We start from the raw sequence: 16,514 nt of genomic DNA on the forward strand, positions 1-16,514 counted from the left end.
AAGAAACCAGAAAATATTCACACGTAAGAAGCTGCGGAATCAGAAAAAACTGCTCAGTTAAGTTAAAAGGCAGAAACTGAAATGATTTCTGACATGATTTCGCATAATAAACACCTCTTTCCTCTTCATAAATCTGATGCAAACACATGTAAATAAGTATCAGTGACTTTAAATAAGTCGAATATTTCTGCGTGAGTGATAAGGTGAGGCCTTTGCCTCGGTGGCAGTTTGAAAGGAAAGCAGCGCAGGTGACGACCCTGGCATCTTATCTCTCCTCCCTCCATTCAGCCTCCTCCCTCCCTCTCTCCCTATTTCATTTTTCATCATTTTCACCCCTCCTCCTCCTCCTCCTCCTCCTCTTCATAGTCCGACAGAGATGAAGATTTGGTTCTCGCTTATCCACTCGACCTTGCACAGCCGCCGTAATTCAATTTTTCCAATCTTTCTAATCTAAAGATTTTGTTTTCATTTTTCTAATACTATCAAAGCATAAAGGGATGAGGTTTTTTAGGGCGGGGGGAGGAGGAGGAGAAGGAGGAGGAGGAGAAGGCGGTGTTAGGTACAAAGCCTGGGCAACATTTGTAGGCATTATAACCTCATTTCATTGATTCTTGATTAATAAGACTTCTTTGAACCCGTGTTCTCTTCTCTCCCCCGCATCACTTCATCTCTCTTCTCTCTTTCACATGTCATTTTTGCTTTTCTCCTCCGTGTTTTTCCCTCATTTTTATCTTTCTATCCCCCTTGAGTCGTGTCCCCACTCCTAAGTCATTACAATTATTTAGCCTTTGGAAAGAGTGGAGGAGGAGGAGGAGGAGGAGGGGGACAGGAGGGGCACAGCACGGCGTATGGGGAAATCGTTAAATCCATGATGGATTACGACGTCCAGATTGTCGCTCTGAATTAAAGAAAATCATAAGGAATGTATGAAAAAGGAATCTAAAAACAATCGTAAGTAGATTTAGTTCTCAAGGAGAAACTGTGTTATAATGACAAGAGAGTGGGAGGGGAGGGGAGGGGGCGGCGGCGGCACTTCGTTCAATCACTGAACATCAGCTCGACGTGTCCCCCTTAAAACCTTCCCCTGGTAAAACACAGTCGAGCTTAACCGCGACCTGCGTCCACTCAATTTAGACTCTCATCAAAAAAAAAAGAAGAAGCACGAGGCGGCCATCTTATTTGTCACTTTGTGTTATTGCTCTCCTCATTCAACCATCTGAAGCAGAGCGGCTCCAGAACACACGCTCCTCCTGCTGCTTCTGCGCTGCCTGTCCATTTGTTTCTCAGACGGAGTATTAGGGCCAAACGACTTTGTTCTTGTTACGTTACAACTTTATTCTTACAAAGTTCCGACTATATTCTCGTAATGTTACAATTTATTTCTCGTAATGTTACAATTTTTGTCTCGTAATGTTTTAACTTTATTGTCGTTACGTTACAACTTTATTTTCGCAATGTTCTGACTTTATTCTTACAAAGTTCCGACTATATTCTCGTAATGTTACAATTTATTTCTCGTAATGTTACAATTTTTGTCTCGTAATGTTTTAACTTTATTGTCGTTACGTTACAACTTTATTTTCGCAATGTTCTGACTTTATTCTTACAAAGTTCCGACTATATTCTCGTAATGTTACAATTTTTTTCTCGTAATGTTCCAACTTTATTGTCGTTACGTTACAACTTTATTTTCGCAATGTTCTGACTTTATTCTTACAAAGTTCCGACTATATTCTCGTAATGTTACAATTTTTTTCTCGTAATGTTCCAACTTTATTGTTGTTACTTTACAACTTTATTCTTGCAATGTTCTGACTATATTCTCGTAAGGTTCCAACTTGATTCTCATGATGTTACGACTTTATTCTCGAAAGATTAAATCTTTTTTTACTTTTCAGTTTTGACCCAGTGATGAAAAATTGCATCATGATATCTCTTTTAACGATAAGAGAGTCCAAATAAAATAAAATAAACATATTTTTGATACAACATTAATATAAAAATAACAAAAACAGACGTAAATAGTTATAACTTGATTTTAAATGGCGTTCCACATGAAAGTGATTCGGGCTCTGCAAGTTTGAGACCTGTGCTTTAAACAAATCAGATGTTTTTTGTGTTAACACCAACAAAACATTTCTTTCTCAGTGTGGACATGAGTGAGTGTTGACACTTGTCAACATCCCGTGTGTGTGTGTGTGTATTTGTGTGCGTGTGTCAAGATAAGAGAGGCTGAGGAAGAATAATCTCCCCAAACACTGAGGGGGTCTTTGGGGAGATTATGTCCTCAGGTCACCGAATGCTTACACTCAGATTATATTTATGAAAAAAATCTTTTGTTTTGTTCATATTTTCACTTCATCTCTGCAAAAACAGAGAAAACGAGCCACATATTCTTCAATTTCAACACAGTATACAGTAGTTTCCTTTTTTTTCTTTGGCCTGTTTTTGGAAATTGAGACATTTTAAACATGTTTTATGCCGTTCAAATTTAACACGCACAATCTGGTGTTCATGTACAACTACAGTGTTCCATTTTAAGTTGCTAATACACTTTTTTAACATGCATTGAAATTGTAAATAACTGCCAGATATTGTAAGTTATTCTGGAAACTGGGCTTTTCTGGTTAAAATAAGCAAAAAGACAGACATTTAACAGGTTAAACATCACAGCGTTGCACTCACACTCAATGTTTTATGAAGTCTACACTTACATGACTCTGACTAATAATTATTTACCCTTCTATTGAGTTGAAAGTAGAGCCAACAACATTCAGAATCTGCCACACTCTCGCCTCCCACAGTGATCTGTCCTGTTGTGATTATTAAAGCCACAGAAATATCGTCTTCCAAGTATTTTCTCAACATGTTTGTCTCGATTACCCTCGTCAAAATCTTTTCCTTTTCCTGAATTCTCTGTCTTCGTCCTCTTCATCTCTCACGGCCTGACCGGAGAAGACAGGGGGCAGTAAAAGAGCATGTGTCATCAGCTCTGCTCTGTAATACAATGTGACGATGCCCCGGCAACATAAGAGGCTTTGAGCGGTCAAGCTTTCATCTATTTAATGCATGATGTCCATTTCATTTATTCCCTTTGTCTAAATTGTGCGACAAACTTGCCGGAAAGTGACTGAAAGGGAAAAAAATCATTGTTTAAAAATCAGAAAATGTAATTATTTTTATTTTTTTTGTTAAATTCTATACATTTTGCAGTATTTACGTCACATAAGTGAGTCAATATAACATCGGTTCCAATTAGGACCAAAAACACTGAGGAATGTTACACTTTACGTGGTATTTTAGCAGCAAAAGAGTGAAATACACTTATTTAAACTCGTTTAGCGGTAGCATATCACTAAAATGTTCCATATAACACTATATTATAACTATAAACTATAAATAACACTAATATCCCTGAGTGTATTTAATCATAATAACCTTATAAAAGCAGGTAAACACTTAAACTGTTAAATATTAGGCTGCAAATGCTCTTTGCACTCTGTATTTTCATCTTTTATACGTCTTTGCTGCACCAGAAAGTTGGATAATGTATGAATAAAACAAGAAAATAATCAAAATGACCTTTTGCTGCAGAAAATAATTGTGCTTTGCTTAGCTTCCAGCTCAACATGACTCTTCTCCTGTTTCCTGTGTCAGAATAAGAATTCCTCCCCGAGAGAATCAGTGATGGAAACATGTCTGCGTGTCATAAACACACGTTCAGGATTCTTGGCCTGATTTACCGCGGCACATGTTAACCTGGCTTTCAACCCCTTGTTCTCCTTCACCCCGTTTGTTGGTTCTTTGTCGGGAAACCTGCTTAGCTGCCATATGACAGCTGTCCACGAGTCTCTCTCGCTCTTTCTGTGTGTTTTATTTTCCATGTTGTGGTCACCCGGTCCCAGCCCGGCTGACCCGCCGGTGAACCCTGACCGCGGCATGTTCAAAGACGCCGCACGCGAGTGTGGACAGACGAGAATGGGACGCCTGTGATTCCTCTTCTCTCTCACTTCTTTGTGTTCCGCTTATCGTTCATATTTTCCATCACTGCGAGCTCTTCCTCCACTATTACAACAAAAACAACACATTCTCTCCCTCTTTTTTTTTTTATTTTATTAAAAACCCCTGTTTCTCTCCCGTCTACGAGACGGCAGAGCCACTCCAGCAAATGTCCATTGTCTCACTGAGTTATTTATAGTATGTGTGTGTTTCTGAAGAGGGCTCTTCCAGGAGCCATATCCATTTCTCGATAAAGGAAATTCCTTGGCCCGCTTCTGGGCTGTTAACAAAAGGACAACGCGGCTTAAACATCGGGAGAATATTCAAAAGTACAAACACATGTTTTTGCAGATCCCTCCTTCACTCGAGGCTTTAGTTCAAATGAAAACGCGCAGAAACGTAGAGTTTATCGCTGAACTCTCTGAGATTTGTGCCGTATGGATGTTTTAAAGGTGCACTAGGTGACATTTATGACAGTTTATAGGCAGAAATTGAAGAAATGTGTTGATATATACTGTAAGTGTCTTGGCACGTAAAGTAGGGATGCACGATCATGTGACTTTTTGCTGATTTCCAAATATATGCCGTTTTGTCTCTTCTGTGGTGAAATGAACAATATATTTCGTACTCACGTCGCAGTAGACGCAGTTTTACACTTTCTGCATCGTACAAAATAAATAACGGGATTCCAACAGGTCATTGAAGTCCTTGAATTTTCGGAATCTGAAAGTGCTTGGATTTTGTGCAAAAATCATCAATGAGCAAAAAACTTATATATATTATTATAGACTTATTATTATATATTTAATTTCAAGTATCTTCTCCAATCGAATTACGTGTAATTACAACAACCAGGCTTTTTGAAAGTTGTTGGAAAAACACCCTAAACAGAAAGTGCTTGGATTTTGTTCAAGAAAGAAGTTGACGTTTGTCCCGCGTCGGGCTCGTCCACGTACATCAAGCAATGCAGGGCGTGGAACAGCAGGTGGCGCCGTCACAAACAAGCGAGACATTTACCTAAAATATCAACTTCTTTCTTGCACAAAATTCAAGCACTTTCAATGACCCATGTCTATTGGAGGGCCATTTTCAACAACTTTCAAGGACCTGTGTGAACCTTGTGTTGTGTCTTAAAAATGAAAAATTTCTTAAAATGTGGACAAACGGTCTCGCTCTACCTTCCACAGTCACACTTACTCGATAAAAAAGATAAATTCAGAAGCAGAAAGTTGTTGCAGTTTTTCTGTCACTCGGACTTATGTCACCTCCTTTTTCTCATACGGATTTAATTGAATTGAATTGAATAAAACAAAAGCCTCCGCCATCTGCAAAAACAACAGCATTGTACTTATTCAAAGCGTCTTGATAATGGGACTTTTTTTTATTTTGCGATTCAAGGACGCAGCGAAAACTCCTCTTTTCAGTGGAAAACATTAGCAAAGTAAAGTCATTAAAAAAAAAAACAAACTGGAGGAAATCAGATTGAAGATCAATACAAAGATGTCATCAGACGCACTAAATGAGAAAGATTTTCAAAGGTTATTAAACAAAGCTTTTCAACTTTTCATTAGTGGAAGGATTTTTTGATTTTTTTTGAATGTTGGCGTGTTGTCAGACTCCCCGACGTTAGCGACTGGACGCCATGTGACAGTAGAGTACAAGCGGGGCAGAGAGAGGAGACTTGTGGCGTGGAGATCAATGGAGGCTCACACAGCGCAGATACAGGGGGCGCACACACACACACACACACACTTTAACACACACACACACACACCTATACGTACACACACACTTTTGGCATTTGCATGCCGTCCACACACTTGAGGGAGTGTGTCTGCCACGTGTCTCATGTCCAATAAGGGCATTAAGTCCGTCAATAAGAGCCTTTCAAGAATTCCAGGGGTTCTATCAAGCCATTCACACACACACACACACACATTTATACACACACAGACTAATTTCCCCCCCCCCACACACACACACATACACTTTGTCCTTTCAGCAGACAAAAATGGAGAGAAGCCTGGGGCCGCTCCATTTTAATCCACACTACTCTTCCCTCCTGACCTCCACTGACTTCCACATGTTTCTGCTTTGTCCTCTTTTTGTCTCACATCTTCAGAGAGATTTTTAGGGCCCGAGCCACGAATGGCACCGGCCGGGACGGCTCCTAGCACGAGTGCGAGGAACCTGTTGTTATCCTTCAGATTATTATTCTATCTGTGGCTTTCCGGTCATTTTTGAGGGGGTTAATGTGCAGAAAGAACTCCTGAAACTTGACATGGCGCTCAGGTCTGGTGAAAATGCGATATTGACATAGGTCCCAATATCGCTTATATATATGTATATATGTATGTATATGTATGTATGTATATATATATGTATATATGTGTGTATATATGTATGTGTGTATATATGTGTATATATGTATATATGTGTGTGTATATATATATATATATATATATATATATATATATATGTATATATGTGTGTGTGTATATATATATATATATATATATATATATATGTGTGTGTGTGTGTATATATGTGTATATATATATATATGTGTGTGTGTGTATATATGTGTATATATGTATATATGTGTGTGTATATATGTGTATATATGTATATATGTGTGTGTATATATATATATATATATATGTGTGTATATATATGTATATATGTGTGTGTATATATGTGTGTATATATATATGTATATATGTGTGTGTATATATGTGTGTATATATATATATGTATATATGTGTGTGTATATATATATATGTATATATGTGTGTATATATATATATATATATGTATATATGTGTGTATATATATATATATATATGTGTGTATATATATATATATATATGTGTGTATATATATATATATATACCCCAAAAGGGACGATCACTTGTCCAGATGCAGATCAATAAAAGTGGACGCCATGGACGAAGACGAGCTCTTACAAGTTGTCCTCCACATCTAAAGCTGTGTTAGCACATTTGGTCCTTGAATTTGAGGGAATTGGGTCCTTGAAAAGTGCTTGGATTTGATGTCAACCAAGGTGTTGGAACCCTGATATTTTGAAAATAATGGAAAAAACAAGCTTAAAAAATAAATAAGACGAAAATCAATAACATAGATAATAAATCTGTTGGCTTTTCTTGAAGAAATCGTTGTTTTTGTTTATATTAAATGTCTCATTTTGTCCCTATAATCCAAAATTATTAACTTTTAATGATTTCTTAATGGTTTTGGGGAGCAAAGACACCAGAATATGCTCACATTTTAGAGGCTTGAAAAGTGTTGGATATCATATAATCCAGTTTTCCAAATATGACTCAGGACTGGAGTGCGTTTGAAAATAAACACGTTAATATCATTCGTCACATATGAAACAAAGTGTTTGGTCTTTTAATAAAAGTAGCCACGAACCCACAATGTTAGAATCAAAGCATCCTGAGGATTAAACTAAAAGAAGAAGTGAGAAAAGAAGAGAAAGGAGAAAAGCTTAACCACCTTTTATATACATTCAAACTCTAAGTTAAGAGTCGCATCCTCCCACTAGGTGGCGTCGTGAGGCTTCGACACCTTGATGACGACCTGAAGCACCTGTGTCCTCCTCAGCTGCTGCATTTGTGAATCACAGTATGTGATGTGACTTTAATCTGTCGTCTCAACCTCACACGTGCCCTCCGCCCTCCTGACTCCTCTCGTTCTTTCTCCTCTTCTCTCTTGCTCTCCTCTGTCCTTTCGTTGCCCCCTTTACTTTCTTTCTCCCCCATCCTCACCCCCTTTTTTTTTTTTCCCTCCTCCCCCCTCCTCTTTATGTGATGGAAAAAGTGCAGTCTTGGCGTTTCGGTCTCATATCAAATGCTCATATGCGTAAAGGGAGAGGGAGAGAGGGATGCCAGCCTCTGGGCGTGTGTGTGTGTGTGTGTGTGTGTGTGTGTGTGTGTGTGTGTGTGTGTGTGCCAGGAGAACATTGTATTGAAGCACCAGTGAACATCTGGCCTATGTGCCAATGATTGGTTGGGGAAGTTCCTCAGGATATAACACTTGAAAATGTCTTGGCATGTTCGCGACAACAGCAGTGCGGCGTGCTACTGTGTGTGTGTGTGTGTGTGTGTGTGTGAGAGAGAAAAGTCTATTTTGTGTGAGTGAATATTGGTAACATTTGTGATATGTTCTGTACGTGTGAGCGATGATTGTGCGAGGAAACCATTACGCTTGGATGAGTTTAAGATGATTGTATTCTTATGATTGTGTGTAAGTGCTGAGCGTACAGTACTTGTGAGTCAAATTGTATTTGTGTGTGTGTGTGTTGGGAGCTTTTACTTCCCACCATTAGCTCTAAACCCCCTTTTTTTCGGAGCAGGCGGCTGATTCTTCCCTTGATTACTATTTAGACTTCCACTCGTTTACCGCGCACCATCTCTACTTTGTTTTATCTCCCCGTTTATACCTTCTGCTTGCTCATTATTCCTCTTCCCCGGTAATATTTCCATCTTCTTTGCCCATGCTTGGTTAAAGTGCTTCTTAGGTTCAACAAGAGGCCAGTAGAACTTCTTTAACTTTCACCAGTGTCTTCCATAACGCTCTTTTTTTCTTCTCTCACACCCTGATGACCTGATACTCGGCTAATAGGCTACACACGCCTTGTTTTTGTCGTCGGCGGTGGTGTGTGCGCCTGTAAAGGCGGCTGCGGCGGCGGTGGTGGCGGCGGCGTCCGCCCGGTGCAGGCGGCGGGCCGTGGAAGATGCAGCAGGGTTGTTAAAAGTGTTGTTAAGAGAGCGGCTGGCAGCTGTTCCTGACAGGTTGGGGATGGAAGGACAGATGGTGTTTGATTAGCGAACAGACCGCTGATGGAAGGAGAGATGGAGGGAGGAGGGAGGAGGAGGAGGAGGGCGGGCAGTTACAGGGGAAGATGGAGGGATGGATTCTTGGACTTAAAGATAAATGAATGGATGCACATGCACAGTAAAAGGGGGGAATAGTTGGTGGAGTTGGCTGAAGGAGAACATGTGCAGATGTATAACTTCACTCAGTGGGAGAAAGCTTTTATTTTTTGGACAAATTAGTGATTAATTTCAAATCAGTGGGCTGCCAGATTTTATTTTGATGAGAGGAAACGACAAAAGTGACAAAAGCGTTAAATATTCACCAACAAAGTGAAAGTACAGCCACACCGTCGCAGCTGTTTGTGTTTAAATGCATCTCAACTGCAGATCGTTATTTTGCTTCTCATTTTTGAGAGGTGTACCGAGGCTTTTTAGGTTCCAGCCAGTAACTGCTCTCAGCAATTTTCTTTAAAACCCAAATAAAACCCTGCAACCTGTATAACTGTGATTAAGAAACACACACATAGGCTCTCATACTGAGATCAAAAGACAAAAAAGTACGTCACGCCATTGCTTTTCCATTATACAGTTCCATCACGACTCGCCTCAACTCTATACTGTTTTTTTCGCTTTTCCATTAGTGATAGAACCGGGTGCTTTTTTTTAAGTACCTGCTCTGACGAGGTTCCAAGTGAGCTGAGATGATAAAAATGTAAAATGTGACAGACACTAATTGGTCAGAGAGTGTCATCACTGGAAGAGTCAAGAGCGCGACGTCTGACACAAGAATCAACGATGCCAACAATGTAGATCAGATAAAAAGACTTAAAAATCCCTGAAAACGTGCGTTAATCTCTGACATTTAGCAAAGGAAATGTCTAAAATCTCAATATTTAACAGAGGAGTCTGGCGACCGTGAGCCGAATCACGACTCGTTCAGTGGTGTTTCAGTTCAGTGATCAAATCTTTTTAATGAACTGATTCTAATGATTCAGTTGCACTGAAAACAACTGCTCTGCAGGTCACGAGTTTGTGCGTTTGTGTCGCGTAGAAAACGCAGTGCTATGAAGACTCCGTCCACGTTGAGCCGAGTTGTGCTAGAACTGCACGATCTGTCTTTTTTTCCCCCTTTGTTGATGCCGAAGGCTTCATACAAGTGATTTTTTTTTTTTATCATGCACATCTTGTTTTATTATGATCATTTTCTGCTTCTGCCTGCGTTTACAGCCTTTTTGTGGGTCACCGGACTCTTTATTAAAGTGCCAGTAGCCGTGTTATTGGCCTAAACTTAAGCAGAGTTTGCGTTCCGCAAAATAAATTCTATTTTTTTAAACATAACATGGCTGCACAATTAGTTATTAGTGAAGCCAGTATTTGTTTCCTTCTTTTCTGATCATGGTCAATCGACAAAGGAGAGATGAGGGCATTGATAACAACGTTGAATTGAGTGAAACAGAGGCGTGACCTGATGGAGAGACAAAGACATGTGGAGCGTGTTTGGGAGGAGGAGGGAGGAGGAGGAGGTGAAAGCGCCGCTGGGGCAGCTGTTCTAAACAACAATTAGCTTCATTCACCTGGGTGCCATCTTAAAGAATCAATGTAAGGGAACATGCAGCGACGGCTGATTAAAGTCTGTTCAACAAGCAAACAGTGAGCGTCGCAGCGAGCCTCCGTCCAATTCAATCAGCCTTTTTATTTTCAGGGAAATCTTAATGTGAGTGTTTCCCGAAATGAGTTTTGTTAAAAGTTGGGGCCTAATGTGCTCGTGTCTCGTATGAGTTTTATTTTTGCAAAGCAATGAACTGACAACTTTTACGACAGTGAAGTCTGGCTTTTTTTTTTTTTTCTCCTCCCCTTCCCTTTTTAATTGCTGTCATTACTAAAATTATAATTTTATAGCCGCGGAAATAAACTCATGCTTCTGCTTCATTACAGGCCATCGCGTCCGTCTACCAATATGGCAGTGGACGTGAACAAAGAAAAGAGGAATGTCACTGTTTGAGACACACACACACACACACACACACACACAGACACACACACACACATGACACAGCTCGCCGCAGCAGCAGTGAACACAGAAGACAGTTAAAGCTATTAGAATTGTGTCGAGGAGAGATTTTCTCCATAATAAACTCCCTCTCCCCGCTCCATCATAACGGCCGGCGATTACCCAAGAAGCATCACTGCCGGGACATCTCTGCGGACAGAAAAAATATTCGTGTCTGTGTCCGTGTAAAGTGTGTTTGCGCGTATGACGCCGCGACGGAGAGCGAAACAATCAGAAGGCAACACAAACACAGCTGTTTTATTGTTGCGCTGCTCAGATGTGCTTTCACAGGCAGACGGCGCTTCTGTGCGTGCGTGCGTGTGTGTGTGTGTGTGTGTGTGTGTGTGTGATCATATAGAGCAGAGCACAGTGACCCCACCTCCTGTTCAGCCCCTCCTGTTCTAATGAAAAGCTTTGGCAGCTTAAATCTAATGCGCAAGACACAGCTCATCTCAGCCCGTCTGTGTGTGTGTGTGTGTGTGTGTGTGTGTGTGTGATTCTTGCTCTTACAGCTGAAATGTGCAACAGGTTTTATTATTATTTTTTTTATTGTGTCTCTTTATTGTGTCCATCTGTGTGGTTTTAGTTGTGCGGTTTTACAGTTTTTGCGATGAAGATGAAGCGACTTGCACACACACACACGACAGTCGCTGATTGTCCTGGCCGCAGTTTTGACTGTTAAGTTTTTAAATATTTGACTTTTATGATGCAAACTTATAGTCGGAGGGAATTCACGCTGAGTTTTCGCCTCCTTTTTCAGTCTCGGAATGAATATTTTGTCCCATCCAGTTCAAAAAAAAATTCTTAATCTTAAGTATAAAGCAGATGTGACTGGATAATTAGTTTTGGAAAACATCATCAATGGGCAAAAACTTTATATACTTTATATTCCAAGTATGTTCTACAGAGAAATTACATGTTATTACAATAATCAGGGTTCCCACTGGTCCTTGAAAGTTGTTGAAAATCACCCTAAATAGACACGAGTCCTTGAAAGTGCTTGAATTTGGTTCAAGGAAGAAGTTAGGTTGATATTTAGGTAAATGTTTGTTACGGCGCTACCTACTGTTTCACGCCCTGCATTATTTGACGTACGTAGACTAGGCCTACACGGGCGATGATGTGCGAAAAACGAGTTAAGCAACGAGAGAGCAAATTCAAATTCCAAGATCTTTGTCTCAGCAAAGACAAATGTACAAAGACTGACTTTGACCCCGGGATCCCAAGGACTACTTGTCCAGATTCAGATCAATAAACGTAGACGCCCTCATGGACAAAGACGGGCTCTAACAAGTTGCCCCTCCACATCTTAAGCCGTGTCAGCACATTCTCTCCTTGAAATTGATCCTGGAAAGTCCTTGAGTGTGCGAACCCTGAATTAAAGCAAACATGGATTCATTTTAAGAGAGACGGGATGATTTATTGCTCAAAAAGTAGATGATTGACTTTTAATTTCAGTTTTATGCTTTTATTTTGTAAGGTGTATATAACATCCTGTTCCACAGGAATATTATAGGAGGCAAAGCAGAGATAGAGTTATAAACATGTTTGTTGTGCTTCTATGCAAATGCTGTCCCATCGTTGTCGGAATTTGTATGACACGTTTTATTATGCACCTTTGTTTTAGAGGGAGGAGGGTGAGGAGGGTGGGGGGGGGGGAGTAAAAAGAAGAAGAGGGACATTGAGTGCTGGCAATTTATCCCATGCTGGTGATGGCGGTTGGCTTTGTGTGATGCCAGTTAGTGTTTGGCGCCAACACACACACAGAGGGCATGGCGAGTGTTTGTGTGCGCTGCGGCGAGGTAAGTGGTGTGCGAGGGGAAGGAGGCTAGGTGGAATACAGGCAAAGGAGGCAAAGGAAGGAGGCGAGAGAGGACGAACCGGAGAGGAGTGAGAAGGATGGTCGGTCAACAAGGGCAGACGGGCCTTGTCCCTGCGTCTTTGTGTGTGTGTACCTATGTCTTTCTCTGTGTGTGTCTTTGTACTGGCTAATCTAGGCGTCAGCAGCTTTTTGAGGTTTTTGTGCTGACAATAATCACACAGCGCTCCTCTTTTCAATTCATCAGCAACAACAACAAGGGATCACATGTCCCCTTTACAGAATACAGAGCGCGAGAGGGAGGGAGGGAGGGGCGGAGGGGAGGGGAGGGGAGGGAGAGCACGGACAGAGTTAAAGTGGCCATCATGTTGCCTAGTTACTGCTTTAGGGTTGATGGTGATTTGGTGTGTGTGTGTGTGTGTGTGGGCAGACGCATGCAAATGGTCAACGCTCCGCTCACCTTTCTTTTCTTTTTTTTTAACGACTGAGTGCAGAGAGGAAAAAAAGTACAATCACACTCTCACAAACATCCTTTTTTTTTCTCAAAGAATAATTTATTTTTATGTTGCAGTGTTTGATGATTAACAATGAGTAAATCACTGGTCAAGTCTGTAGCAAGCATTAATCATCATCATCATCATCATCACCATCATAACATTAATAGGAATAGTTATTTCAATTATAAATAATAAAAGTGATCAGGAGTAATATTACATCTATACAAGCTACAAATATCAGCATTTTCTTATGTATGTCTTTATTTATTTTTATTCTTTTTTTTTCTGCTGTTAAAACCTTAAACACTTCACACGTGACCCGCCCGCTCGCGGCTGCCCCTCTTTATCGCACGGAGCAAAAACAAAATGTCTAAAAAAAAATAAAGGATGAAAGGGGGTTAAAACTTTTAAAATGTCAATATTCAGTCACCATTCCTTGTTTTTCTAACTTTAAATTATGTTTTTTTTGGTGTCTGTCGTCATCTGAGAGGCCAGTGAGAGCTGCAATGAATGAGTTCAAATTTCAAAATAAAAGTGACTTAAATGGAGTTTAAGTGTGAAACACAACACACACACAATAATAATAATAATAATAATAATAGCAGTAAACTAACACACAAACAATGACCTTAATGCAACAGTGCTAGAACATTACTGGGTGAGCCAGGAAGTGGCCAAAACGGAACGTTTTTAAGTCATTTTTACAACATTAAGTACTGATTTATGTTTTTTCCTATCACAAAATAAAAGAAAACATAGTGAAACAATATTTAAGAGCTTCCTAAAGGTGTTTTTTTTTCATCAACATATACATAAACGTCAAACTGTGACAGTGTATGGGAGCTGAAGTTATGAAATAACTTGTTTTGTGTTGATTTAATCAAGTATAGTGAGATTCCAAAAAAAAAACAACTGGCACAGTTTAAAGGAGTCGATATTTTGTTGTCAATACTCTGAGTGTCTGCAAAGAGAGGCAGCCGTGGAGGCGAGCGGCAGGGAGAGTCACAGTCAAGACAAACACCCAGTAAGTCTCAGTACAGTAAAGAAGAGGAAGAAGTAAAAAGAAGACGGGGAAAATGTCGGGTTTGAGGAGTTTGGGAATTGCTACTGTGCTTTCTGTGTGTGTGTGTGTGTGTGTGTACCTGTGTAAGAGACAGAGGAGGTGTAAGCATATACAAAGGGAGGGGGAGGGGGAGGAGGGGAAAAAAATAAAAAATAACAAACATCACTTTTTTTTCCTCAAAAAAATGTTCATGAAACTTAAAAACAGTCACAATAAAAAGATTTATTTATATATTATCATCTTTATTTTCAGTTCACTCCCGATCCCAGATGTCGTCGACACTGAAGATCGACGATCGGGAGCGAGATCAGACGAGAAGGAAGGAAGGAAAGAAAGAAGGGGACGAGGTTTCCAGATCGGAGGGGTCTTTTTTTTATCTCTGTAAGTGCAAGGATGTCGAGTATTCACCGCTTTTCCGCTTTTCCGCTTGTCAATCTTGTAAAAGTCTCTGCAGGATTTGTCAATACAAGGATCTGACTCGTGAGTCTCGGCAAAGACGAATACTCTTTCTCTAAAAAAAACATCTTGAGGCTGGGTTTGTGTTTTTTTTGAAGAGCGGGCTGAACGAGAACAAAACCTCTGCAGGAATAATCTAAGTCTCTGCATCACAGAGAAAAAGACCTCAGCCTTGTCCGTGCGTGCGTCTTCACAGTCGTCTGAGAGGTTTGTCTTGCTTGCCGCGCCTCCTCCCTGGTCCTAGTCAGTCGTGGAGGAGCTCTTGTAGACAGTTTGGGGATTTGAAGACGTCGGGGACGTCGCTGTCCAGCTTGCAGATCACCTTGTAGATGGCCTTCTTCCAGGACGGGTCCGCGTCCTTGCCCGCCACGATCGCGTTGAAGAACTCGCGGAGAGTCACCTGGACCACCTCCAGAAATCGATCGGGGACCTTCAGGAGGAAAAAGGAAATCAGAAATTAAGTTTCTGTGACATAAATGAACCAGAAATGAGCCTTAAATGGACAGATCTATGGACGCTGGTGCCCTTTTTGCAGCTATAACAGCTCCGTGGAAGATTTTCCCTCAAGATTTTCATTCAGTAGAGCGTTTATGACGTCAGGCACTGATGTTGGACGTCCCAGTTCATCCCCAAAAGTGCTTGATGAGATTGAGGTCAATAATCCAGTACTGTGATTTTACTAATAACATAACAAACTCCAGTTTTAACTGGAACTATGAAGTCAAACCCAAATCGTTATGGTTTTAAACCGGCGTACACAAAGTTTTGTGTTGGTTTAGTGTAAAAAACGTGTACAAAAGAACCAGCTTTTGGAACAGTGACTGAATGAATTGACTTAACTCACAGTATTAAGTGAAAATAGGCGTGTTTTCTTGTACTTGTTGCTTTGTGAGGACATTTTGGCTCGTCCTCACATCTTTAAATGGCTTTCTTTGGGGTCACAACCTGGTTTTAGGGTTAGAATTGGGGTTAAGGTAAGGGGCTAATACATTGTCTCTGAGGGTCCTCACTTTGAATGCTGCACAAACCTGTGTGTGTGTGTGCGCGTCTCAGGTGTCCTTATATTTCTATTCCTGTACCAAGTTGTTCCTCAGCAGTCAACTTCCCCTAAATGTACTTCCTCTTTCTTTCTCAACAGCCCCCACCTGTGTCTGTGTGTGTGTGTGTCTGACAGACACCATGACAGACGACACACACTTAAGTCCTCAAATATGACAGGTGAACAGTTGTATGTGATCTTGTGTGTGTGTGTGTGTGTGTGCGTGTCAGTGTTTAAACAAGGGACTGCAGGGATCTAATTGTCCTCTCCTCATGCAGGCATAAATATACTGTCGTCACAAGCTCTGTGTGTTTACGTGCGTATGGATTCAGTGTTTCACTGCAAAACACTGGCACACACACACACACACACTTCATTTTTTATTTTTTTTTACCCTGCCCTTTTTTCTCCCGGGGGCAAGATCATACAAAGACACTAAACAATCTGATGAGGGACTCCCCCCCCCTCCACCCTGTATCTCACTCCTCCCCTCCCACCACCAACAACTCTTTATTTGTTCTTCTTTGTCTCTTTTTTTCATGCAGATGTATACACACACACACACACACACAAGGTTGACTCCTCCAGACAAGTACATGTTCCTGTACCCCCCCTGACAAACTCGCACACATGCACGCAGAGGACAGTATAGTGCTGTCTGGGTGTAACCCCGTCACGCGTGGCAGGACACGCCAAGGTTAGCCGCCACCACAACGCATGAATCACCCCACACACACACACACACACACA

General features: G+C 40.8%; 1 protein-coding gene across 2 annotated transcripts in view; it reads right to left on the minus strand.

Moving 5' to 3' along the window:
- Positions 1–13,250: 13,250 nt before the first annotated feature.
- LOC131455365 (prospero homeobox protein 1-like) overlaps positions 13,251–16,514 on the minus strand; it is a 35,286-nt gene continuing 32,022 nt past the window's right edge. For both annotated transcript variants that reach the window (XM_058622947.1, XM_058622946.1), the window contains exon 7: positions 13,251–15,155. In XM_058622947.1, the coding sequence (XP_058478930.1) occupies positions 14,970–15,155 (186 nt within the window). In that variant the 3' untranslated portion in view covers positions 13,251–14,969. The remainder of the gene's footprint in view (positions 15,156–16,514) is intronic.

Source organism: Solea solea, chromosome 2 (assembly GCF_958295425.1).
Source record: "Solea solea chromosome 2, fSolSol10.1, whole genome shotgun sequence".
Taxonomy (NCBI): domain Eukaryota; kingdom Metazoa; phylum Chordata; class Actinopteri; order Pleuronectiformes; family Soleidae; genus Solea; species Solea solea.